The 20854-nt window shown below is 42.0% G+C and overlaps 1 protein-coding gene across 4 annotated transcripts in view; it reads right to left on the bottom strand.

The window, feature by feature from the left end:
* aopep (aminopeptidase O (putative)) overlaps positions 1-20854 on the bottom strand; it is a 96407-nt gene that overhangs the window by 67914 nt on the left and 7639 nt on the right. For 2 of the 4 annotated variants that reach the window (XM_061767819.1, XM_061767818.1), the window contains exon 6: positions 13870-13950. The exons of the other annotated variants lie outside the window; for them this stretch is intronic. In XM_061767819.1, the coding sequence (XP_061623803.1) occupies positions 13870-13950 (81 nt within the window). The remainder of the gene's footprint in view (positions 1-13869; positions 13951-20854) is intronic. 4 annotated transcript variants of the gene reach the window in all.

The following is a 20854-nucleotide window of genomic DNA, read 5'->3' on the forward strand; positions in this document are numbered from 1 at the left end:
GGAACTAGTGGTTAGCACTTTGCCTCACAGTGGAGAGGTTCTGGGTACAAATTTCGGCTAAGCCTGCCTGTGTAGTGTTTATATGTTTTGTCAATGTAGGATTGCAACTATTGAATAGCTTTACAGGTAGATTCACTTTTCTGCAGATTAGCGCATCGATTAATCAAGTATTTGGATATAAATTGATTTGGCATTATTTAAAAACAACAGCATGTGCATATGAGGTGCAGTTAATATTTATGTCCACTGTCGACATACTCACATTCTACTCTAAAGCCCTCTTTATACTCCCGCGGTCGCGCGGCCGACAACGCCCGCATGCCATCACGTGACCGACGAATTGGCCCGTGCGGCCCCTCTGCGTCGCTTGATGCGCACACGCCAAAAATTGTTGCTGCGCGTAGAATGCCGCGGAGATCATCTCTCGTGATAGGTCCGTTGTAGTCACATGCTGTGATGATGTAATCAGCGTTCCTCCCGGTTCCACATAGCACCTACGCCGCTGCCTTCTCGATCGATTTTGCATAATTAAACGTATCATCTCTTCATCTAGGTCCATTAGTTCTAGCAGACTCTGTTCCACGGTCGCCATTGTTGTTGCTTTGTTCCTTGTTACAGAAAGTAAAAACGGCTACCGGGAATGGCCACAAAATGCAGAGGAAACTCCACCCTGTGGCGTCCTAGCCCATACCAGCCATAGCGACACCCCCGACTTGGAGGAGAACTGCAGCACACACAAAACGGCGCGCGTGGGTTGCGCTCGAGTATAAAGGCAAACTGCGTGCGGGATAGCCGCAGTGACGTCAGAGCATAAAGAAGCCTTAAGAGCTGTAACCTTTGAGTGTGTATGGTTTTAAAAGGTGGGGCCTGGCCTGGTGAGTCACATGCATTAGGTGTCAGCGAATGAGAATGTCAAGTTGGCTGGTGACACGGCCTGAGTTGTGGGCATCGGCAGCTCGTGTATGAATGCGCTTTTTACGTGTTTATTTTCTTACCGTTTGTTCAATAAAGCGACTGTGTCTATCCATGATACGCTATATTAAATTAGCTAACATCAATACGTTACCTTGTGTTGGCAATCGTATATGTGTTGTCATGGTACACATTGCACTTTATGTTCCTGTGTGTGCGAAATGATCCCAAACTTTTAACATTTTCTGTCATTTAGGGACTCTTTCATCCTGGCTCATTGAGTTATTCGATTAATTGTTGCAGCCCTATATGCGTTTTCTCTAGGTTTATTGAAGACTCTTAATTGTCCATAGGTGTGAATTTGAGTGTGAATGATTATTTGTGTATACTGTGCTCTGTGATTGGCTGGCGACTAGCCCAGGGTGTACCCCGCCGCTTACCCAAAGTGAAATGCTGAAAAACAGAAATGATGTTTTAAAATGTGACAATCACAAAAGAATTTGTATTATTCAACATAGTGAACCAGCAGAAAAAAAAAATCCCACTTCCAAAACATTCCAGCACAGGAACGCGAGACATGTGATTGTTAACCATGAGACCGCCCTAACAGAACAAGAGCGGTAAAACGTCATAGCCAAGGTGAAGACTTTTCCTGAACATTCCTTACTTGTGTCTTACGTAAGCATCTCCGAGTGGCCTGGGGGGTGGGGGGCTTCGGGCCGACTGTGCGTGAGAGGCCGACTATTCTGCAATGCGAGAATGGAAGCGGTTGGGGGGGGGGGGGGGTCACAGAAGTGAGGATGAATTAAATCTCTTTCTCTTGGTCTGTATAACAACAACAGCTTGTTGAGGAGATCTTTTCATCCTCACAAGATCTTAAGTCCCAACTACTGTTGACCTGACATTGATGGTAGAATTTATTTTTGAGTACTTTTCCACCATGGTAAGGCTGTGAAAACATAACTGAAGATTGTGACACAGAAAGCTAGATCGCCCAAATCTCATTTTCAAATTTAGTAGGAATTTAAATGTTTATGCAATCATTCTTAGTTTTCAAATTAGATACGTGATGGCGTGTAAGAAAACTAAATTACCAAAACGGCTGTTGCAACATCAATGTTCATTGTTGCGCAATGTGGTTAACTCATTCACTGCCAGTTAAGATGGACATTTGACTTCTAAAGCAGTCAATGGCAGTGAATTGAAGTAGGACTTGGGAGGCTTTGCAAATAGGTCAATTGCATCGACTTCAGTGGTTCCAATGTTACTATTGTAGGTGTGTGAGAACTTTAGTTACTTACTATACCTTCAGAACTTAAGTTATCTGGGCTTACAGGGTAAATTTAGATGCACCAATTTGCAATTGTAGCCATTTTTCCCATCGGCCTTACTGGTAGATTGTTATGTAGCTGTTTAGTTTGTATGAAATCCTCTTACATTCATAGTAAAATAAGTTGTACTGTTAATTTTTTTCTGACCATTAGATTCTACCATACATTTAAAGCATCTCTTATTATGACCATATACGATTGTTTCCCTGAAAACATTTCTTCTGACAGATGAAGGTGCACCTCAAACCTCCCAGGCTTTATGTCAGTAATTCCCAACCTGGGTGCCGACGTGGAAAAATCATTATATGCATCTTTGTTCATTTAGCTATACCAGCAACATATAGTGAAAGGCAGAAAAATTAAAGGCTCTTCTTTTAGATGGCAGAAGGTTTAATAACTCTGTGTATCACCTGTTGCCATTCATACAACAGAATTAAGTTATAGCTTCCTGCGAGTACAGTATATCAGCTTCGTGTTAAACGGGTACAGATTTCACACTAGTCAGTTTGTGAGTAAACATCATCATTATTATTTCAGTATGAAACATTTATTTTTAAGTCTGTTTATCTTTGCTCATGCCATATTGATCTTTTTTTGGCATGAGTGTATCCGGGGTTTTAGTGTTATTAAATATTTTGGATTTTCATCTGTGAATTAAGTAATTACATTGCCTACATGTGAAACTCATTTGGTACAATTACCCGAGTCGACCAAAAATACTGTAAATTGTCAAATTAGCAGCTGTCATCAAGGCTATATTACAATCCTAATACAGTAGGAAGTGACAGATTTTTTTTTTTGTTACTGTAACCGAGTTATCTTGAAAAATAAATCAAGAAAGGAAAAACCGCAATGAGGGCAAGTTGTGTCTGCCTGACAATCTGTTTAAGAGCGTAATAAGTTGATGTTTGAAAGACTTGTCTTTCTGTTGTGTCTCTGAGGAGAGGTAATCAGATAGAAAGCTTCTGTTGTTTAGCAACATGTCGACATCATACAAAAGGGTCTTATGGGCATACATCTCAAATGTAATCCCACGTTTCTCCTGATTACTCTCACCAGAGCCGCAGACGCTAACATTAGCCTTATGACTGTCTTTGTAGCCTAATCTTACTCCCTTCCAATTGGATAAGCATGCGTTTGTTGTCCGTTCCAGCAGTGCACATGTGTGTGAGTGAGCGTGAAAACACAAAGACAGCCTTTCAGCAATGGCGTTTGCACACGCTCCTCAGAGGGAGGCGGAATCCATCACCACAGTGACAAACGGTGTCATCCTACCACGGCCAGGGACGCCAAACAACAGCATCTTTCACGTTCGTTGATACAGTGACTGACAATAGTTGACATCGGGGACGTGTCATGCCTCCCTGCATGGGTGGACTTTCACATGCAGCCGTGCATAGTTCATGTGAGCGTACACCTTCCTCCACAACAGATAGTGAATCGTAAGTCTGGGACCCTATTTGTGAGCTGAAGCTTGCACAGAACCTTGACATAAATATTAGAACTGTATAACATTTTCCCCAAATCATTCACCACAATGAAAATGACAAAGAGAAGAGTTTGCAACTGCAATGTAGTTGTCAGATCAGCTAACAATTAGAATAGCGTCTTGGATTACTACTACTCTTCTTTCTTTGTATTTTCCAGCAGTCTGGATGCCCTTTGGCATCATGCTGCCGCTCCCAAGCATATCGTCATGCATTGGGTATTTGAAAAATTGATTAAGATATTAAAAGTCAGTATGCATGTACTCTGTTTTATATCGATGTAAAATAGAATTTTGATCAGTATTCATAGTAGGCCACTTTGAAAAGGTCAGATGTTTTGTTATTAGCCATTGTTGGGTGTTTTAGCGGTGTGTTTTGGGTCTTCTCTTTTTATCCTGATGGAGGACTCATGACCCGCGGCTGAAACCATTTTTTCTGACAGGGGGCAGCACATTTCTCCCCAGAAATGTTTGCAGTAGAATGGTTGGAAACTATGCCCAACAGGAATAGGAATCTGCCTGCAAATCCAGGCAGATAAAATTATTTAAAAAATATATTCTTCTCACATTTGGCTTCTCGTGAGACTTCTTGGTCAGGCTGGCCCTTCTTCGGAAAAAACAAAACAAGCGGAGCGTTAAGCTTCTGCTACTTGCTGAACTGAGGTCATGTGACGTACCTTTTGGGTATACAGTGGGTACGAAAAGTATTCAGTATTCTTTGTTATATTGTAGCCCTTTGCTCAAATCATCTGAGTTCATTTTGTCCCCATCATTATGGGACACAGCACTCCATATTGACAGAAAAAAAACTGAATTGTTGAAATTTTTGCTGATTTATTTAAAAGGAAAAACTGTAATATCACACAGCCATAAGTATTCAGATCCTTTGCTGTGACACTCATATGTTTAACTCGGGTGCTGTCCATTTCTTCTGATCATCCTTGAGATGGTTCTACACCTTCATTGGAGTCCAGCTGTGTTTGATTATGCTGATTGGACTTGATTAGGAAAGCCACACCCCTGTCTATATAAGACCTTACAGGTTACAGTGCATGTCAGAGCAAATGAGCATCATGAGGTCAAAGGAACTGCCTGAAGAGCTCAGAGACAGAATGGTGGCAAGGCACAGATCTGGCCAAGGTCACACAAAAATATTCTGCTGCACTTAAGGTACCTAAGAGCACAGTGGTCTCCATAATCCTTAAATGGAAGACGACCAGAACCCTTCCTAGAGCTGGCTGTCTGGCCAAACTGAGCAATAGGGGAAAAGAGCCCTGGTGAGAGAGGTAAAGAAGAAGCCAAAGATCACTGTGGCTGAGCTCCGGAGATGCAGTCATGAGATGGGAGAAAGTTATAGAAAGTCAACCATCACTGCAGCCCTCAACAGTCGGGGCTTTATGGCAGAGTAGCTCGACGGAAGCCTCTCCTCAGTGCAAGACACATGAAAGCACGCATGGAGTTTGCTAAAAAACACCTGAAGGACTCCAAGGTGGTGAGAAATAAGATTCTCTGGTCTGATGAGACCAAGATTGTGTTCTGTAAATTGACTGTCTATTGTCGTACTAGAGCGGCTCCAACTACCGGAGACAAATTCCTTGTGTGTTTTTGGACATACTTGGCAAATAAAGATGATTCTGATTCTGATAGAACTTTTTGGCCTTAATTCTAAGCGGTATGTTTGGAGAAAACCAGGCACTCCTCATCAAATGTCGAATACAGTCCCAACAGTGAAGGATGATATTAGCAGCATCGTGCTGTGGGGGTGTTTTTCAGCTGCAGGGACAGGACGATTGCAATCGAAGGAAAGATGTATGTGGCCAAGAACAGGGATATCCTGGACGAAAACCTTCTCCAGAGTGCTCAGGACCTCAGACTGAGCCGAAGGTTCACCTTCCAACAAGACAATGACCCTAAGCGCACAGCTAAAATAACGAAGGAGTGGCTTCAGAACAACTCCCTTCTTGAATGGCCCAGCCAGAGTCCTGACTTAAACCCAATTGAGCATCTCTGAAGAGACCTGAAAATGGCTACCCACCAACGTTCACCATCCAACCTGACAGAACTGGAGAGGATCTGCAAGGAGGAACGGCAGAGGATCCCCAAATCCAGGTATGAAAAACTTGTTAAATCATTCTCAAAAAGACTCACGGCTGTATTAGATTAAAAGAATGCTTCTGCTAAATACTGAGCAAAGGGTCTGAATACTTATAGCTGTGTGATATTTCAGTTGTTTTTTTTTTAATAAATCTACAAAAAGTTCAACAATTGTGTTTTTTTTCTGCCAATATGGGATGCTGTGTGCACATTATTGAGGAAAAGAAATGAACTTAAATGATTTTAGCAAATGGCTCCAATATATAAAGGAGTGACAAATTTAAGGGGATCTGAAAACTTTCCGTACCCACTGTATTTTCCTTTTGGGCAAACGTTTCATTGTATGCTCTCTCTCTCTCTCTCTCTCTCTCTCAATAGAGAAGATAGATAGAGATATTCTTGTAACTTAATTTACCACAGCTACTTAACACTTCATCCAGAACGTTTTCACTCCTGAAAACATTGTAGAAGAATGATTGAAAACTGCACAATAGGAACAGGAACAACATACCTACCAATCTAACTTTTAACGTCACCCATTTTGCGTCAGACATTGTTTTGCAAAGGGAGCAGAAATCCTCAGAAGGTTTGACTGACTGATCTAATGCAAAATGTGACTTGTAGTGGTTTAGGAGCTACTTACACTGAATATAAAAATGTATTTTCAAACAATGTTGTTTGGGTCACTTGTTTACACAACAATGGAATGTGTTTTTAAAAGGCTGTTAAAGTGGACATTTTTCCAAAACGATGTCCGTGTCAATCTCGTCCAAGCACTGAGGACGCCCCCTCCCCCAAAAAAATAAAAAATACACACACAAGTGAGTACTATGCCACATTTAAACACACTGTTTCTACTAGATCTGTCTCATTTCAATGTACCATTACCATAGCAACATAATTCAAAATGAATAAGGTTCTTGCACATGTAACGTTTCAAGAACATTAGTTAGATAATTGCAACAAATATAGTGCAAACCAAAAATCAAGGAACAGGGACAAAACCTCTTGCAGGGACAACAACAACAACCCCCATCTTGAATGTCTCCCACTTCACTTTCACATTAAATATGACTTGTGAAAAAAAATCATCAGGATAAAACGTTTTAATCACACAAACAGACAAGAAATACAAATGCAGATAAATGTGACATGCATGTTGGACTGTCATCACCAGCGAACTACAAATCCAAGTGCAAAAGGATCAAGCTGAGAAGCGGTCTAAACATTGGATAATAAACCAAATACTTCAAATAGTATATGTAACCCAAATGGGTCTTAGGGCACAACATGAAATAGTGATTAAAGCCCAATTGTGGCCTTTCATGTGACAACGGCACGACCGCAACTCAGCCTGGGTGAGACGGCCCTGAGCTTCAGGTGTGTGCCGGGGCAAGTCTTCAATTTAGTGGGACACAGATTGCAATAGCGTTAAACTTCTCCATCTCTCCATCCATTATTCATCCCTCCATCCATCATCCCTGGCTCTAGGCCATTTATTCCCCAGCGGGACACTGTCATGCATAATGCAAAAGGAGCCCTATCATAGTCCTGTAATTGACACCCTCAGCTCGACTCATAGCAGGGACACTACTAAAACAGTCCCATGAGAGAAAGGGAGAGAGAGTTCGAGAGCAAGCGAGAGAGAGAGAGAGAGAGACAGGGCGAGAGAGAGAGAGACAGAGAGAGAGAGAGAGAGAGAAAGATGAAGATGATGAGCCCCCCAGTGTGTATACTGTATGGGTAAACAAGTGGGTGACAAATGAAGTGAGGAATAATATAACATACACAGAGATAGTTTGAAATATAGGGAGCGATAGACGGCAGGAAAACAAAGAGATGCTCTGAAAGAAGCATAAATACCGAAGAGATCTATGGAGAATGCCAGAAAGATGAAGAGAGGGAGGGGCGAGAGGTTAAAAAAGCAGAAATCACAATTCTATTCATAAATGTTGACCAATGAGACCAAGTCACTATTACATATTCCCTCAAGTAGTGACCTGTGACTTAATAAATTAATCACAGGGTGTGTCATCAGCTAAAAGAAATACACATCGCAGCTCACTTAGGTGCCTCCATTTTTACCTCTCAGAAAAAAACTAGCTAGGTGGCTGTAACTACCTTTACAATGACAGAACATGATGAAAAACTCTAAATTGTCCATAGGTGAGAATGTTAATGGTTGTTTGTCTATGCGTGCCCTGCGATTGGCTGGCGACCAGGTCAAGGTGTTCCCCGCCTCTCGCCCAAAGTCAGCTTGGATAGGCCCCAGCTTACACTTGACCGCAGAGAAGTTAAGCAGTATAGAAAATGGATGAATTGATTTGTGTAAAAATAATTTTAAAAACACATTATTATAAGAAAAATGCATTGGTACAAATGAAGGTTTCCCTCCCCCACTAACGCTTTACCCCTATTAGATGCATGGTACTCTCTCCAGATGACTACACCCCTAGCCACTATAGGAGGAAATACAGTAGATTCATAGAGACACATGCAAACATAAACCTTTCAGTGAGAGGAGAAGTAAGGCAATGGACAAAAGCCACATGAAAGATGATATTCGCACAAAGTACGCTGTTGTCTATTCTTTTCCATCAACGAAAAGGTCGCCCGCTCCTAATGTCAGCCGACGGGAATAAGCTTTGTCTCATCCCTCCTTCTTGGACTTCAGTAGGCTATTTTGGACACTGGGGCCTATTTGACCAAACTCCTACCACCCTTCATCCTTTTTTAACAAGTCTGACTCCTAATGTCTGGAATTCCAGGCTGGCTGCAGATCAGCTCTGCGCTTCCCGGACGGGGGGCCCCCACAGGGCCAGGCCAAATGCCAGTCCATGTAGGGCCAGATCACATGAGCACAGGGGCCAGGCCAGGGCCCCCAGAGAGATACCCGAACCACATAGACTGTATCACATCAGAGTCTGCAAATAAATAGCAGATATCACAGGTCATGCGTAGCTAAGAGGATCATCTGCTACTCCATTTTACTAAACAAAACAAAACAAAAAAAGGCTTCATGGTGAAATAAATTAGCGTTAAGGTTACACTGTAGTTTTTGGTTAAGAGCTTGGTCATGAGCTTAACACCAAAAGCACAATCATGCATGTAGAAAGCGACTCTAAGCAGGTCAGCTTTGTATCACATGGATCCACAAGGGTCATAAACTGATGAGGCCAAGCATGCTGTATTTCCAAGGAAAAGAACTAGACCTGACATGCACAACCCCTCTCACTCTCTCACACACACACACACACACAAACTTCACTAAAGCCACTTTTAATCCATATCAGCTGGATAGTGATAGTTGAGCCATCCCCTCTTAACAGTAAAACAATCCTGTGCCATTCATTCCTGGTGTCGTCCAAAATCTGTCGTCATGCCAGAGGAATGTCAGTGAGTTCATGTGTGTGCGTGTGTGTGTGTTTTGGCAGCAATGCTAGTGCATAGATTTAAAACATTACGAACACTCAGACTGGCGAGCTGACCGTCTGCTCCGATTGTGTCGCCCGCCGCCGTTTCTGCCGCCGAGTCACGTAGACGCTGCGACAGGACAACACATCTGTTAAACGACTGCCTGTCCTAAACGACTGCTTGTCACTCGCGGCACGCTCGATTATCAGCGGATATTTATGAGCCGGCGGGGGCTGGGGGGAGAGCATACTTTTGGGTGTGTTCATGTCACCGATCTAAGCGAATTGGTTAGGTGCTTTCACACTGGTTTGCATAAAATCCACTTAACTAAAATATGTTTCTAGTGAGCGAATTTCCTATCAGTATCAATGAGGCAGCAATTGACAATACACGTCGTCACACTTATTTGTCAATGGTTGCACAGGCGATATACGGATTAAGTTAGAGATAATCTCTTGAGACTTCATTTCAATGGAAATCTATTCTAAAGCATAGCGATGGGGTCTCAGTGTCTCTCTCTTAACAATAACAATATGGCTAAAGTGACAGACGTCGATAATAATATTAATAGACGAAAAAGAAGGCAAAGAAGACGAGAATGCACACCGCAAAGCCAGCTGTGTTTGGTCTTCAATGTGAAGAGACTTGCCTCCCAGGCGCACACACAGTTATCATGCCTTCTGCACTTGGTTTGCCACTGCATCAGTCAGTACACCGCTGCCAATGCAATCTTGGAATTATGGAAATGCAAACAATTGGTGAGGTATACACACCAGCGTCTACCCAAACAACACATACAAACACAAAAAATAAAAAAAAATAAAAACCTGCTGTAAGTCGTTACAAAAAGCCATTTCGGAATGTCACTTCAAACAAAAGTACTGATATCGGCATTGAATCGGAATTCGGCACTTGGACCTCCTGTGTAATTTCAGCTCATTGCTAAAATGTTACTCAAAGTCCCTGGAAAGTGAAAATTAAAATGTCTTGTAAATTTGACACACCACAGATAAGAGTGTTTTAACAACCCTGCCAAACATGAATAACTGAACAAAAATAGACAAGTATATCAAATTTGGTTTAAAAAAAAATCTTGAAAACTCAAGCCTTTGTTTCTGCTTTCAAACGCTGTGGGAGTGTCCGTGGAATGGTCTGAAACCACACCCCGCTCAACTGTCAATTGTCAATCAAATAAGTTTACAAGTCAAGCATCTTTGTTATGCCTACACATCCCTGTATGTTTGACTCGTGAAAATATATCCGCCTAAAGCCTCCGGTGGCTGGAATACGTACTGTAGGCAGGCAGCCGTGGGCCAATGGTTAAGATCATCGCCTGCCACCGTGGGGGACCTAGGTTCAAGACCCCGACTGGACCATCCGCCAACATCCCCCGAACTCACGGGTGTGGTGTCCTTGAGCAAGACACTGATACCCCGAAATGCTCCCCGGGCGCTTCAGCTGCCCCCTGCTCCAGTGTGTTCCACTAACATGTTTATGTGTTCACTGTGATGGGTTAAATGCAGAGAACAAATTTCGTGTGCATGCATGCATGTTCATGACAATAAAAGGTGATTCTTCTTCTTCTTCTGTATATCCCACCGACTCTTCGTGAGGCATTCCACACCCTGACGACAGGCGCTATTCACCAGCTAGCTCGCAAGCTAACAGGCTTCCGGATTCCACGGAAGGGCAGCGGGCTTGTCTGCTCAGTCACGTCCTCGCTTGATGATGTGTCGATGTGTAGGTCCAGACAACAGAGACACTTTAGGGAAAGGCAACCATTTATTGAACACGGTGACACGTCATTCAGCCTGTGTCTCACACTACATGACAGACATTTGAGCACACATTTCCTGCTAGTTATATACCCACAATGCTTTGTGTTTCAACATATTATGGTAGCCAGAATAACACAAAAGACATAACACTTGTGAATTTAAATAACAGCAACAAGATGTTCTGTAAATTGTGGCATCCAGGAACGATACATTTTTGGGGTGTAACCATAGCTAGCAAGCTAACTGCACACTGTAGTGATAGAAATGGGCCAAGTAATTAAAACAAAGTAACTCGCCAGATTACCACTGATCCAAACCAAGGCGGTCAGTTCGCATATAGTGCGGGAAGGGCAACGCACGCTGGACGCCCAAAGGTGTCATCAGGTGCAGTTTTAGCCTCGCACAAAAAAATTGGAAACTGAAATGGTGAAAACAGATACGCTATACCACCACAATTCAGTGATACCTTGTTCTCAGTCTTTGTACCTTTTTAGCAACTATATATTCAAACGTATGTCTTTTGGAAACAAATATCTGAATTCACTATACAGGGTCTTGAAAACATTGACTCTTCCATGGCTTGCTATTGGAAAAATGGTGTCCAAAGTCTAAATAAATCCGAGGTTAACCAGCGTTCCCGCAAATGATGATGAGGTTGCATTGAATTGTACCATGTCATGTAATGCATGTGGAGCACAAGGTTCACAGGGTCAAGTTTGAGTTCCTCTGGCTTCAACAAGTCCCCGTCACTCAGTGTTGACGGGAAGGCGTGTGATAAAACACACATTCTTGCCTTCGTGTGCCTATTTGCATGCAAAATGCAATCAGGATCTTTCTTCCATTTGGCTTTTACCGATGCCTCAGTGAGAAAGGTTGAGGCGGAAAACATATTTCTAATGGTAGGTGATAAACAGAATGTTGTTCCTTTGTTATGCAACGCCAGGGAACGAGGCTGTGAGGTGCTAGACTGTGAAAGTGCGCTGCATCATCTCAAGAGAATATAGTTGGGAAATCGTAAAAAAAAATAAAAAAATAAAAATGGTGTTATACTGTGTTCATAACTGCACATTAGCAGAGCAACACGGTACTGCCGCACCCACAAATATGGTAGACACACTGCCAATATGCAGTATTAATAATACTGTAGTTTGTCATGGAAACTGTATTTTGTGATACACTTAATTTTCCTCAGGATTAATACAGCATCTATTTATCAATCAATCAATTAATCTCTCTATCACTCTCATCTATCTATTTGGCATCCTTGGTCAGAAAGGGGCAACACTGGGACAAAAACAGCCTGATTGTCTTCATGTGTGAACCAGGCCTAAGGTGGCAAGACGGAAGCCTTTTCTTACTGAGAAGAAAGAAAAAAAACGCACGCACACTTGAAATCTCCCAAACGCATGTGGAAAAATATGAAACATTTCCAATGTTTTTGGCCACAATTCCAAAAGGTATGTTTGGCGAAAACACAACACGTCACCAAAAGAATAGCATATCTACAGTGAAGCATGGTGGTGGAAGCAGCAAGCTTTGGGAATGCTTTTCTCAAGTGCATGTTGACAGTGAAATACTTCTAGGCCTTAATTATACAACAATCACACGAAAAAAAAGTATAAGTACGACAATGATTGAGTGTGCCTTCTTGTGCCGTGTGGCTACATATTCTTAAACCACTACAAAAACTAGTACATTGCTTGTTGTTTGTAACCTAAAAAGCTCGTCTCAGGACCGTTGTAGACCTGTACTGTAAGATAATTGTTAGCAGGGTCATCTAACTGCAGTGATATATTTGGTCTGTGTTTGATAGACAGCGAAATGTACAGAATGCAAGACTTGTAGCTAGCAAAGGGCTTGGAGCGTAGCTCTCCCTAAGGCCGTGAGCAGAGGCGAGGCAAGAGGAAAATATTACAGCATAGCTTTTCACAGCACTTTGTTTCACAGAGGTCCCACGCCCATTAAAGCGTCTGGCTTTGCACAGACAGATGAAATTACCCTCAGCCTCAAGGTTCCACACAAACACACGCACACACAAAGCTCAGGATAAGCATCAAGAGCAGCCGTGTCCCCTACGCCGCACAATGGATCTATCCATCACTTCTTGCAATGGGTACTGTGGACTCATCCATTAGTTAGGGGAATGGGTGTGCAGGGACAGGCCTGTCTTGCCATGGCCTTTAATCCAGAGTTATAGCACAGTGTGTCTGCTTTACTGTTACTTGCAGCACTATATGCCAGCTGTTGCCGGCAGGTTCATATCCGAGGGCAGTTCAATGCAACACATCCCGGTTATCCGATCATTGATCACAATGGAGGCATATCGAGGATTTCACCTCCAGGGGAAAGTGAAGGGGGCGTGGGAGGTGGGTGGAAGCAAATTCAATAGTAGCTATAATTTTGAGTAATGCTGCAAATACACTTTTACAGTTGCTCGTAAAATCCTTAAACTATCAAAAATAAATCGATCGTTGATTCTTGACACAGAGAAATAGTCACACATTTTCACAACAAAGTGTGTCAGCTGTGCCTCTCAACCAGAGCCAAATTGCTCGGCTTCAAGCTTCAAGTGCGGGTAATACTTAATTTCATATTTTTTTTAAAAATGCTGGGCTACTGAGAACACAGGGAAATGCTGGCTAAAGGATCAGGTGCCAACAATGGATCTAGGATTTGTGTACCCTGGAAAAGTAGAAAGAATTAAGGTTTCAAACAACAGAGAAATGCTGCCTAAAGAACCGGTGCCAACACTTTGGATTTGTTAGCTGTGTTCCCCAGGACAGCAGAAGGAACAAAGGTTACCGGAATAAAAAAAAAAAAGCTCCCCCCAAAAATCTTAACTACTTGTAATCACCTTAAAGTGTTTACGGGACACTCCTCCATCCTCTGTCCATGTGCAGTCATGCGTAGCTGCCTTTTCATCCCGTCACGGTGCCTTTATGGTGCCACAGAAACGGACGACATTCACTCAAGGTGGGAAGAAAAAAACAGCTCATCCTTGACTACTTGATTAACAGATGTGCCCCCCCCCCCCCATGCAAAAGGAAATGCAACCAATCTCCCCAAAAAACAAAACAAAACAAAAAATCACATCTTCCTCCCACAATACCTCCCAAGTCGCTGCTGAAAAGCTAAGACTCTGTCGCACACTTCTAGGGTTACTGCACGGATCGAGCTGGAGAGGAGAGCAGAAAGGCAGGAAATCCTTTGAGACGCGATAAAGAGGAGAGAGGAGGACAAAACGTGGGGGAATAGCAAAGGAACAAATAACAGCGGGGTTTAGGTGTTCTTTGCGCTTTAAATGGCCGTGATCTGTTCCAACTAGGAGCATTCATTGGAGGTATCATCAGGCAATTGTACTACCTACGACTCAAGTGCCAAAAGCCTGAACGGAAGTCGAAATGAACCATACTGTACGTAGTGCAACACTGTGTAAGAAATAAACCTCAGAAAAATATCATGGTGAAGAATTCTCTACCCGTCAGGGCAGTTAATTACTGAAAAGTACACACAGTGAAACCTCCAAGTTCCAAAACCATTTTCAGGCTGGGTATAGGGTTTCAAATTGGGGTTTTTAGTCTAGGTTAGGGTTTCAAATTAGGGTTCCAAGACAGAGTTAGGTTTTCAAATTAAGGTCAGGGTTTAAGCCTTGGTAAGGGTTTTAAAGTAGGATTTCAAGCCTGGATTCAGTTCTCAAATCATGGCCATGGTTTGAAAACGGGGGTAGAGTTTCAAATTAAGGGTCTAAACCTGGATTAGGTTGGTTTTGAGTTTGGGTAAGGGTTTCAAATAAGGGTTTGTGTTTTAAGACTGGGTGATGATGATGATGACCAGAACCCCCTGCGAAAGGTAAAAAAACGGTGAAGTAGGATTGTAAGGGCTTGCTTAACTAATAAAAAAAAAATGATCGCTTAAACAAAAAAAGCTATTGCGAACACAACAGCGTGGACGAGACTGGCGAGACACAACGAGGGAAGATGCTGGGTGAGGCTGCGATGATGCGCAGCCAATCAGCTCACGGGATAAATCCACTCGTGCTCTCATTGGTCGATGTCGCGCCGGGAACCAATCACGCGCCTTTGTATGAGTGCCCGTACAGTACAGGCATGTACAAAGCCTCTGAGTCAACTCATCTCTTTGTTTGGCATGTGGGGAAACCTTCTCTCGCGCACATCAACATGAAACAACGCGTCTTTCCGCAATATGGCTGTATTTTTTTATTTTTTTTAATGGATCATTTGGAAAAACCCGCGAAGCACTGAAGCCGGAAAACATGAAGCGCGAAGTGGTGAGGGAACACTGTATTTATATTATATTTGGCCCGCGAGACCATATCAAATGTGTATTAGAGCTGGCCCGCCAGTATATAGCACATGTGACACTAATATTACAAATCCTGGAATGCTTTGCTAGTGTGTTGGCCCATCAGTCTAGACCGGCGAGCGCCGCTTCCCTTTCTATTGCTGTCGTTAGCAACTATGCTCCCAGTCTCCTCGAGCAAATTTACATATCCCCTTCCCAAAAATGGCCAAACGAAAGATGGAAAACGGTTAACTTCCAAGACAGGTGGGAGGCAGATTGTCTGTTCACTAAAGTAAAAGACAGACCTGTTTGTCATGTGCCGAGCAACGTGGCTGGAACAAAGAATATAACATAATTGAATTTTTTTTAATGCCCATTATCAACTCCTAGGCAGGGACTGTTAATAGTTTGAAGTTTGGATTTTTATGGAAGGACATTCGGATTTTTTTTGGGTTGTTTTGTTGTTGGCCTTTGAAAAAAAATTTACATCAAAAAGAAAGGTAGTTGGAGATAGATAAATAGAAGATAGAGAGCGAAGACTTCATGTTATCTATTTAAATTGAAAACAACAAACAAATGCCCCTGATGTCTTTTATCACAAATTTGATTTGTTTGTTTATATATATATTTGTTTATTCCAGATTGTAAGTTTGTTGTCATATGATAAACTTTAATGCTACATTTCTGCAGAGAAGGGAATCATGCACATCGCAGTGATTTTTCATTAAATATTGACTTTGGCCCGCGACATTGTCCCAATTTTTAATTTTGGCCCACCATGAATTTGAGTATGACACTCCTGCTGTAGAGGTTCCATTGTGTATTTGTAGCGTCAGTGTCTTGTTGCACAGTGATGTACGTGGACACCATATCTTATCAAATCTGACCCGAACACAACACGATAACAGTTTTCCCATTAAGGGTTTATTGCATCAAGCTCAAACTGGAGCTGGATGCTGGATAATCAAACAAGAATCCCAGAGTCAGTTTAATATCAAGGTGAGACTTTCATGAGTGAAAACTCTCAACTTTCATCCTCACAAGTGTTTACACTCAAAGCCTAAAAGGCCGTGTCTAAGAAGCAGACTTGCTGGCTGAGCAAATTTCATCGATGAAAAAAACTCTCTGTATTTCTTGCCACGGTCGATTTCTACCCCAAAAATGTCTGACGCGAACAGCCAAGTCAAACAGCTCTTGACGTTTGCAACAAAAAAAATGAAAGAGAGAATTTTCCAGTTCTGGCAGCAAATCAGATTTAAAGGTTGTCAAGGAATAGTACTGATGGCAACCAAACACATTACAGAATACCTCCATGACTGCAGCGAGGTGGGCAGCTACTGTACATAATCTCATCTCACATCAAAAATGTGCAAGAAATCACACCAAATGTGGAACTAAGTGTTATTTAAACAATCAGAAACCTGAAAAAGCTACATCAGCTGCCTTGGTCGGGAATTCTAACACCAATGTTCATCAATATTGTGAGGGATTAGATATATTGTTGTGACTTCCTCTTGCACAGTATACATTTACATCTAGATATGATAAACATCCTCCAAGTAACGTATACCTGATGTTTAGGTGACCAAAATTAAACTGGCTAATTTAAAGAGATTATGCCATTGAACACTGATTTAAAGTTTTGATAATAGGTTCAATTTGATGCATAGTTTGGCCATTATTTTAGAGGTCAACAAAACAAGCTGTTTCCCACCCAGGCACAGCCAAAAAGCTCAAAACGAAGTACCCTAAATCAGCCTTTCCCAAATTTTATTGAGCCAAGGCACATATTTTACATTAGCAAAATCTCACATCACACCATCAAACAAAAATGTATGTCTATACTATTGAAATACATATTATCTAGTCTCAATTTACTCACAAATGTATTTACTGTGATATTTGGTCATTTTTAGCTGAACAAAAAGCTATTATTCTGTTAATGAATGGCCATCTCGTGGAACAACATTTAATTTTTGTCTGTCACTATACATCGCTGGCATAGATGGATGAACAAAAATAATTTGGAGTAAATAAATAATTTTCATACCAATTAAGTGAAATTGGATAATTTCCTACAGAACACCTAATTATCTCTCACTGCACATTAATGTGCCACGACACAGTGGTTGGGAATCACTTCCTTAAGTGATAACTTGCATGCATGCTCGCAAACCCAAATATAACTACATTTTGGTGTGGAGATGGCCTGTACAAGTCTGAAGTGTGCAGTCAATGGAGCAGTTTTCATACCGAACTGAAGCAATGAAAAAGGCGGAAGGAAATGACACCTTGTGGGCTTAAACTGTTGCGCACACACACAATGGTGGCTTAGGTGGCTTAGTAACCGAACCAAGAAGCTCGTTGAAACTTTAAAAAAAAAAAACAACAACAACAAAAACATTGCTGATTCAGTATTGTAGGCTCCTCAGGGTTGACAACTGTGCCAGAAACTGCACATTTTTTAAACTGTCTAAACACTGAAAAACATTTTTGGACAACTTACGAGTACGTTGAATTCATTCCTGAATGGCGGAACACTAGGACATTGTTGCATGTATGTCGCTGAAGATAATTAAGTTAATAAAGTGAAGTGTATATTCACTGTGGCCAGTGGATACACAATACAGAGGGTTCAGATCAGTACTGACATACAATCTTTACCAATGGCGCACGATGAACTAGTGTGCACTGAATACAACTTAATGTGGTGACCGCCATACTGTTGTTAATTTGATTATTTAATATCTATCGCTGAGAAGTCTTTTCCATACAAATATTTATTACAATTATAACTTTACCACTGTAATGGGGATTGTTGTCTTTTCGTTATGCTATGAAAAAATCGTTTGCTGGATTGCTGTTGTTGTTAATGTTCACTTAGTTTAGGCAGCTGATACTAAAAGCAGCAATCTTCTAATTACTGGACGACCACAAAAATCACACAATCATGGTCTCAGTGCAATAAAAGTTTAAAAAGGTGTCGCTGCACTAAAGGGCAACATGGCAGCTGGATAGCATCCAGCGGGGTGCCATGAGCCTCAGGCAGCCCGGCGAGTAACTTCCTCCTAAATGGGACCAACGTAACTTCCTGCAAGACCATAAACATGGGATGTAGTCAACTGAAGTCAAGCTGAAAATGGTCCGGTGCCACTTAGTAAGGTCAAGAGGTATACACCATGGCATAATTTCCAACTTTGACAGCTATATGGTTGCTGCACTGCAAGGAGAAGGTCCATGATCCTTTTTACCCAATTTTGTTCAGACAGCCACCTATGAGCCGAGAGGCTTAAAAATGAATCAATAAAAAAAAAAAGAGGATTTGGAATATAACCCGCGGTCTAAACTACGCAGTCACGCGCGCACGCACGCTTATCAAGAGTCGACTATCAAGAATATAGGTTCATCTCCCCTTAGCCTGTTTGAAAACAACATGACAATGACATATGTATGTTTGTGTGACATCATCCCGGAACACATATCTCAACCATTACGCGAACAATGGACGCATTCATATCAAGACAAGCACAGGAATCTGTGTGTCAGCAGCGAAACATAACAACACCCTCATCACCCACACCGCCAAAAAGGGCCATTTCAACACTTATGTCACTTCTCAACAAAAGGTTCTATAGGGGGATTACCACTCTCTCTGGCTTGTCCTCATTTGGCCTTCCTGCAAAGCCACACTCATATCTGATGGGTACGACAAGTCCAGCAGGCACAGACCTCGGCATCAAAGAGGGCAGAGGAAACGCAGTGCCCTTCCTGTCACTCCCAGTCGGAAGCAAATGACGTGGTCGAGATGCAACGAGGAGATTTCATCACCGTATTTAGCAGGCAACTAATCATATCTAGTAACTTGAGTGAGAGTTTTAAGTGGACCCTATGTAAACGTTATATACTGTATGTATGTATGTATGTATGTATATACCTGTATATGTTATAATGATAATGTGGCTTATCCAGCCATCCATATTTTAATTTCGCTTATCCTGTTCTGTGTTGCGGGTAGCTGGAGTCTATCCCAGCTGACTTTAGGCAACACCCAGGACTGATCAACAGTCAATCACAGGGCACATGGAGACATACAACCATTGGCATTCACATTAATACCATCACATAGTGGGGAACTGAACGCACTGTGTGTGCACAGAAGTCAGGTGAGTGAACCACACCACAATTAGTGTAGGTATTAGTATTAGTGTACCGATATGGCTTACACAAAAGGTTAAAGAAAACAGTCAGCTACTCAATAGAACGCTGACTTCTGCAAAAGTTGAACAATTCTGACATGCCGGGTGATAGGGTGCACTCCAGTCCAAAGCGTATTAAAAAGGAGCTCCATCTGCTGGATCTAGTAGGTCATCGCCACAGTTGGGCCCAATACAAGCAGACTGTGACGATATAATTTTTAATCTGCATATTTATTGGTATCAAAACGGCATCTGGAGTGTGTGGTGTACTCGAGATGACCAACACAGCACACCACACACATAATGATGGCTCCAATGGCAATCATGAGTCGCCTGGCCAAAACCAAATGTCTGTCATTGATTGTACCACCACTGACCTGAAAGCAGCAGCACAGTGCCACAGAGCACCCAGACTGCCCGAAAAGGCAAAGAAAAGAAAAAAAAGAAGGGTAGTAGCAGCCGTACAAGAAGAAGAAGAAGAAATTGAAGAAGACAGGCTAACTGTTAGCTTATCTCGTAATGGCATTGCGGTTGTAAACTCCTTGTAATTTTGACCACACAAAAAAATTGAACAAGTTTAGAATTTAGTATTGTCGGCCCCTACCATTTCTGAGCAGATCTGGGAGAAGAGAGGGGGGGTGAAATCACTCTTAACACACCCCAATATCATCTTTCAGAGACATCCCGACAATCGGACCTTTGACGACTTTGGTCGAAAGAGAGGAAAAATGCTCAAATTTGAGCCGATTTTGTGTGCGTACCCCTGTAATGGCACTTATTACTTTACAAATCTACCTAACCAACCACTTACCAACTTAGCGAAGAATATTTCTCCATGTATGGAAAAAGAACATTGCTAGTTATTGAGATACAGCTGGATGGTTAAATAGAATAATTTATTTCAAGCTTCAGTTTAACCGTCCTCCTTTATCTCTCAGCAAGAATTTGAAACAGTTTTCTTAAATTTTTCCCTTTTCGTCTCTGTATTTCTGCTCCCTTTTCCGGTGTCAATTTGTCTTTCCAAGAGAAAAACGTTGACTGAAAAATAATCCTGCAGCCAAAGAACATGAGGCTTATCGTGTGGAAAAAAAGAACTCTTCTCATAGTTATATAAAAGCACCTAAAATTGGTAAATTGACTGGCGTTATGCCTATATTTATGTAAGCCTTGTTCACACATAATTGTGTGTGTGTTGAGATTACACAGTGTGGCAGTCTCAGAATGTAGACCTGCCCTTACTTGACTTCTTAATCTTGCGTTTCCTGCCCTCCCACTGTGTATCTGGGTATAAAAACTTCACACCACTGTGAATCCTCCGCCTCCCCCTTTCCTCTGGATCAC

The sequence above is a fragment of the Phyllopteryx taeniolatus genome, chromosome 3, assembly GCF_024500385.1.
Source record: "Phyllopteryx taeniolatus isolate TA_2022b chromosome 3, UOR_Ptae_1.2, whole genome shotgun sequence".
Taxonomy (NCBI): Eukaryota; Metazoa; Chordata; class Actinopteri; order Syngnathiformes; family Syngnathidae; genus Phyllopteryx; species Phyllopteryx taeniolatus.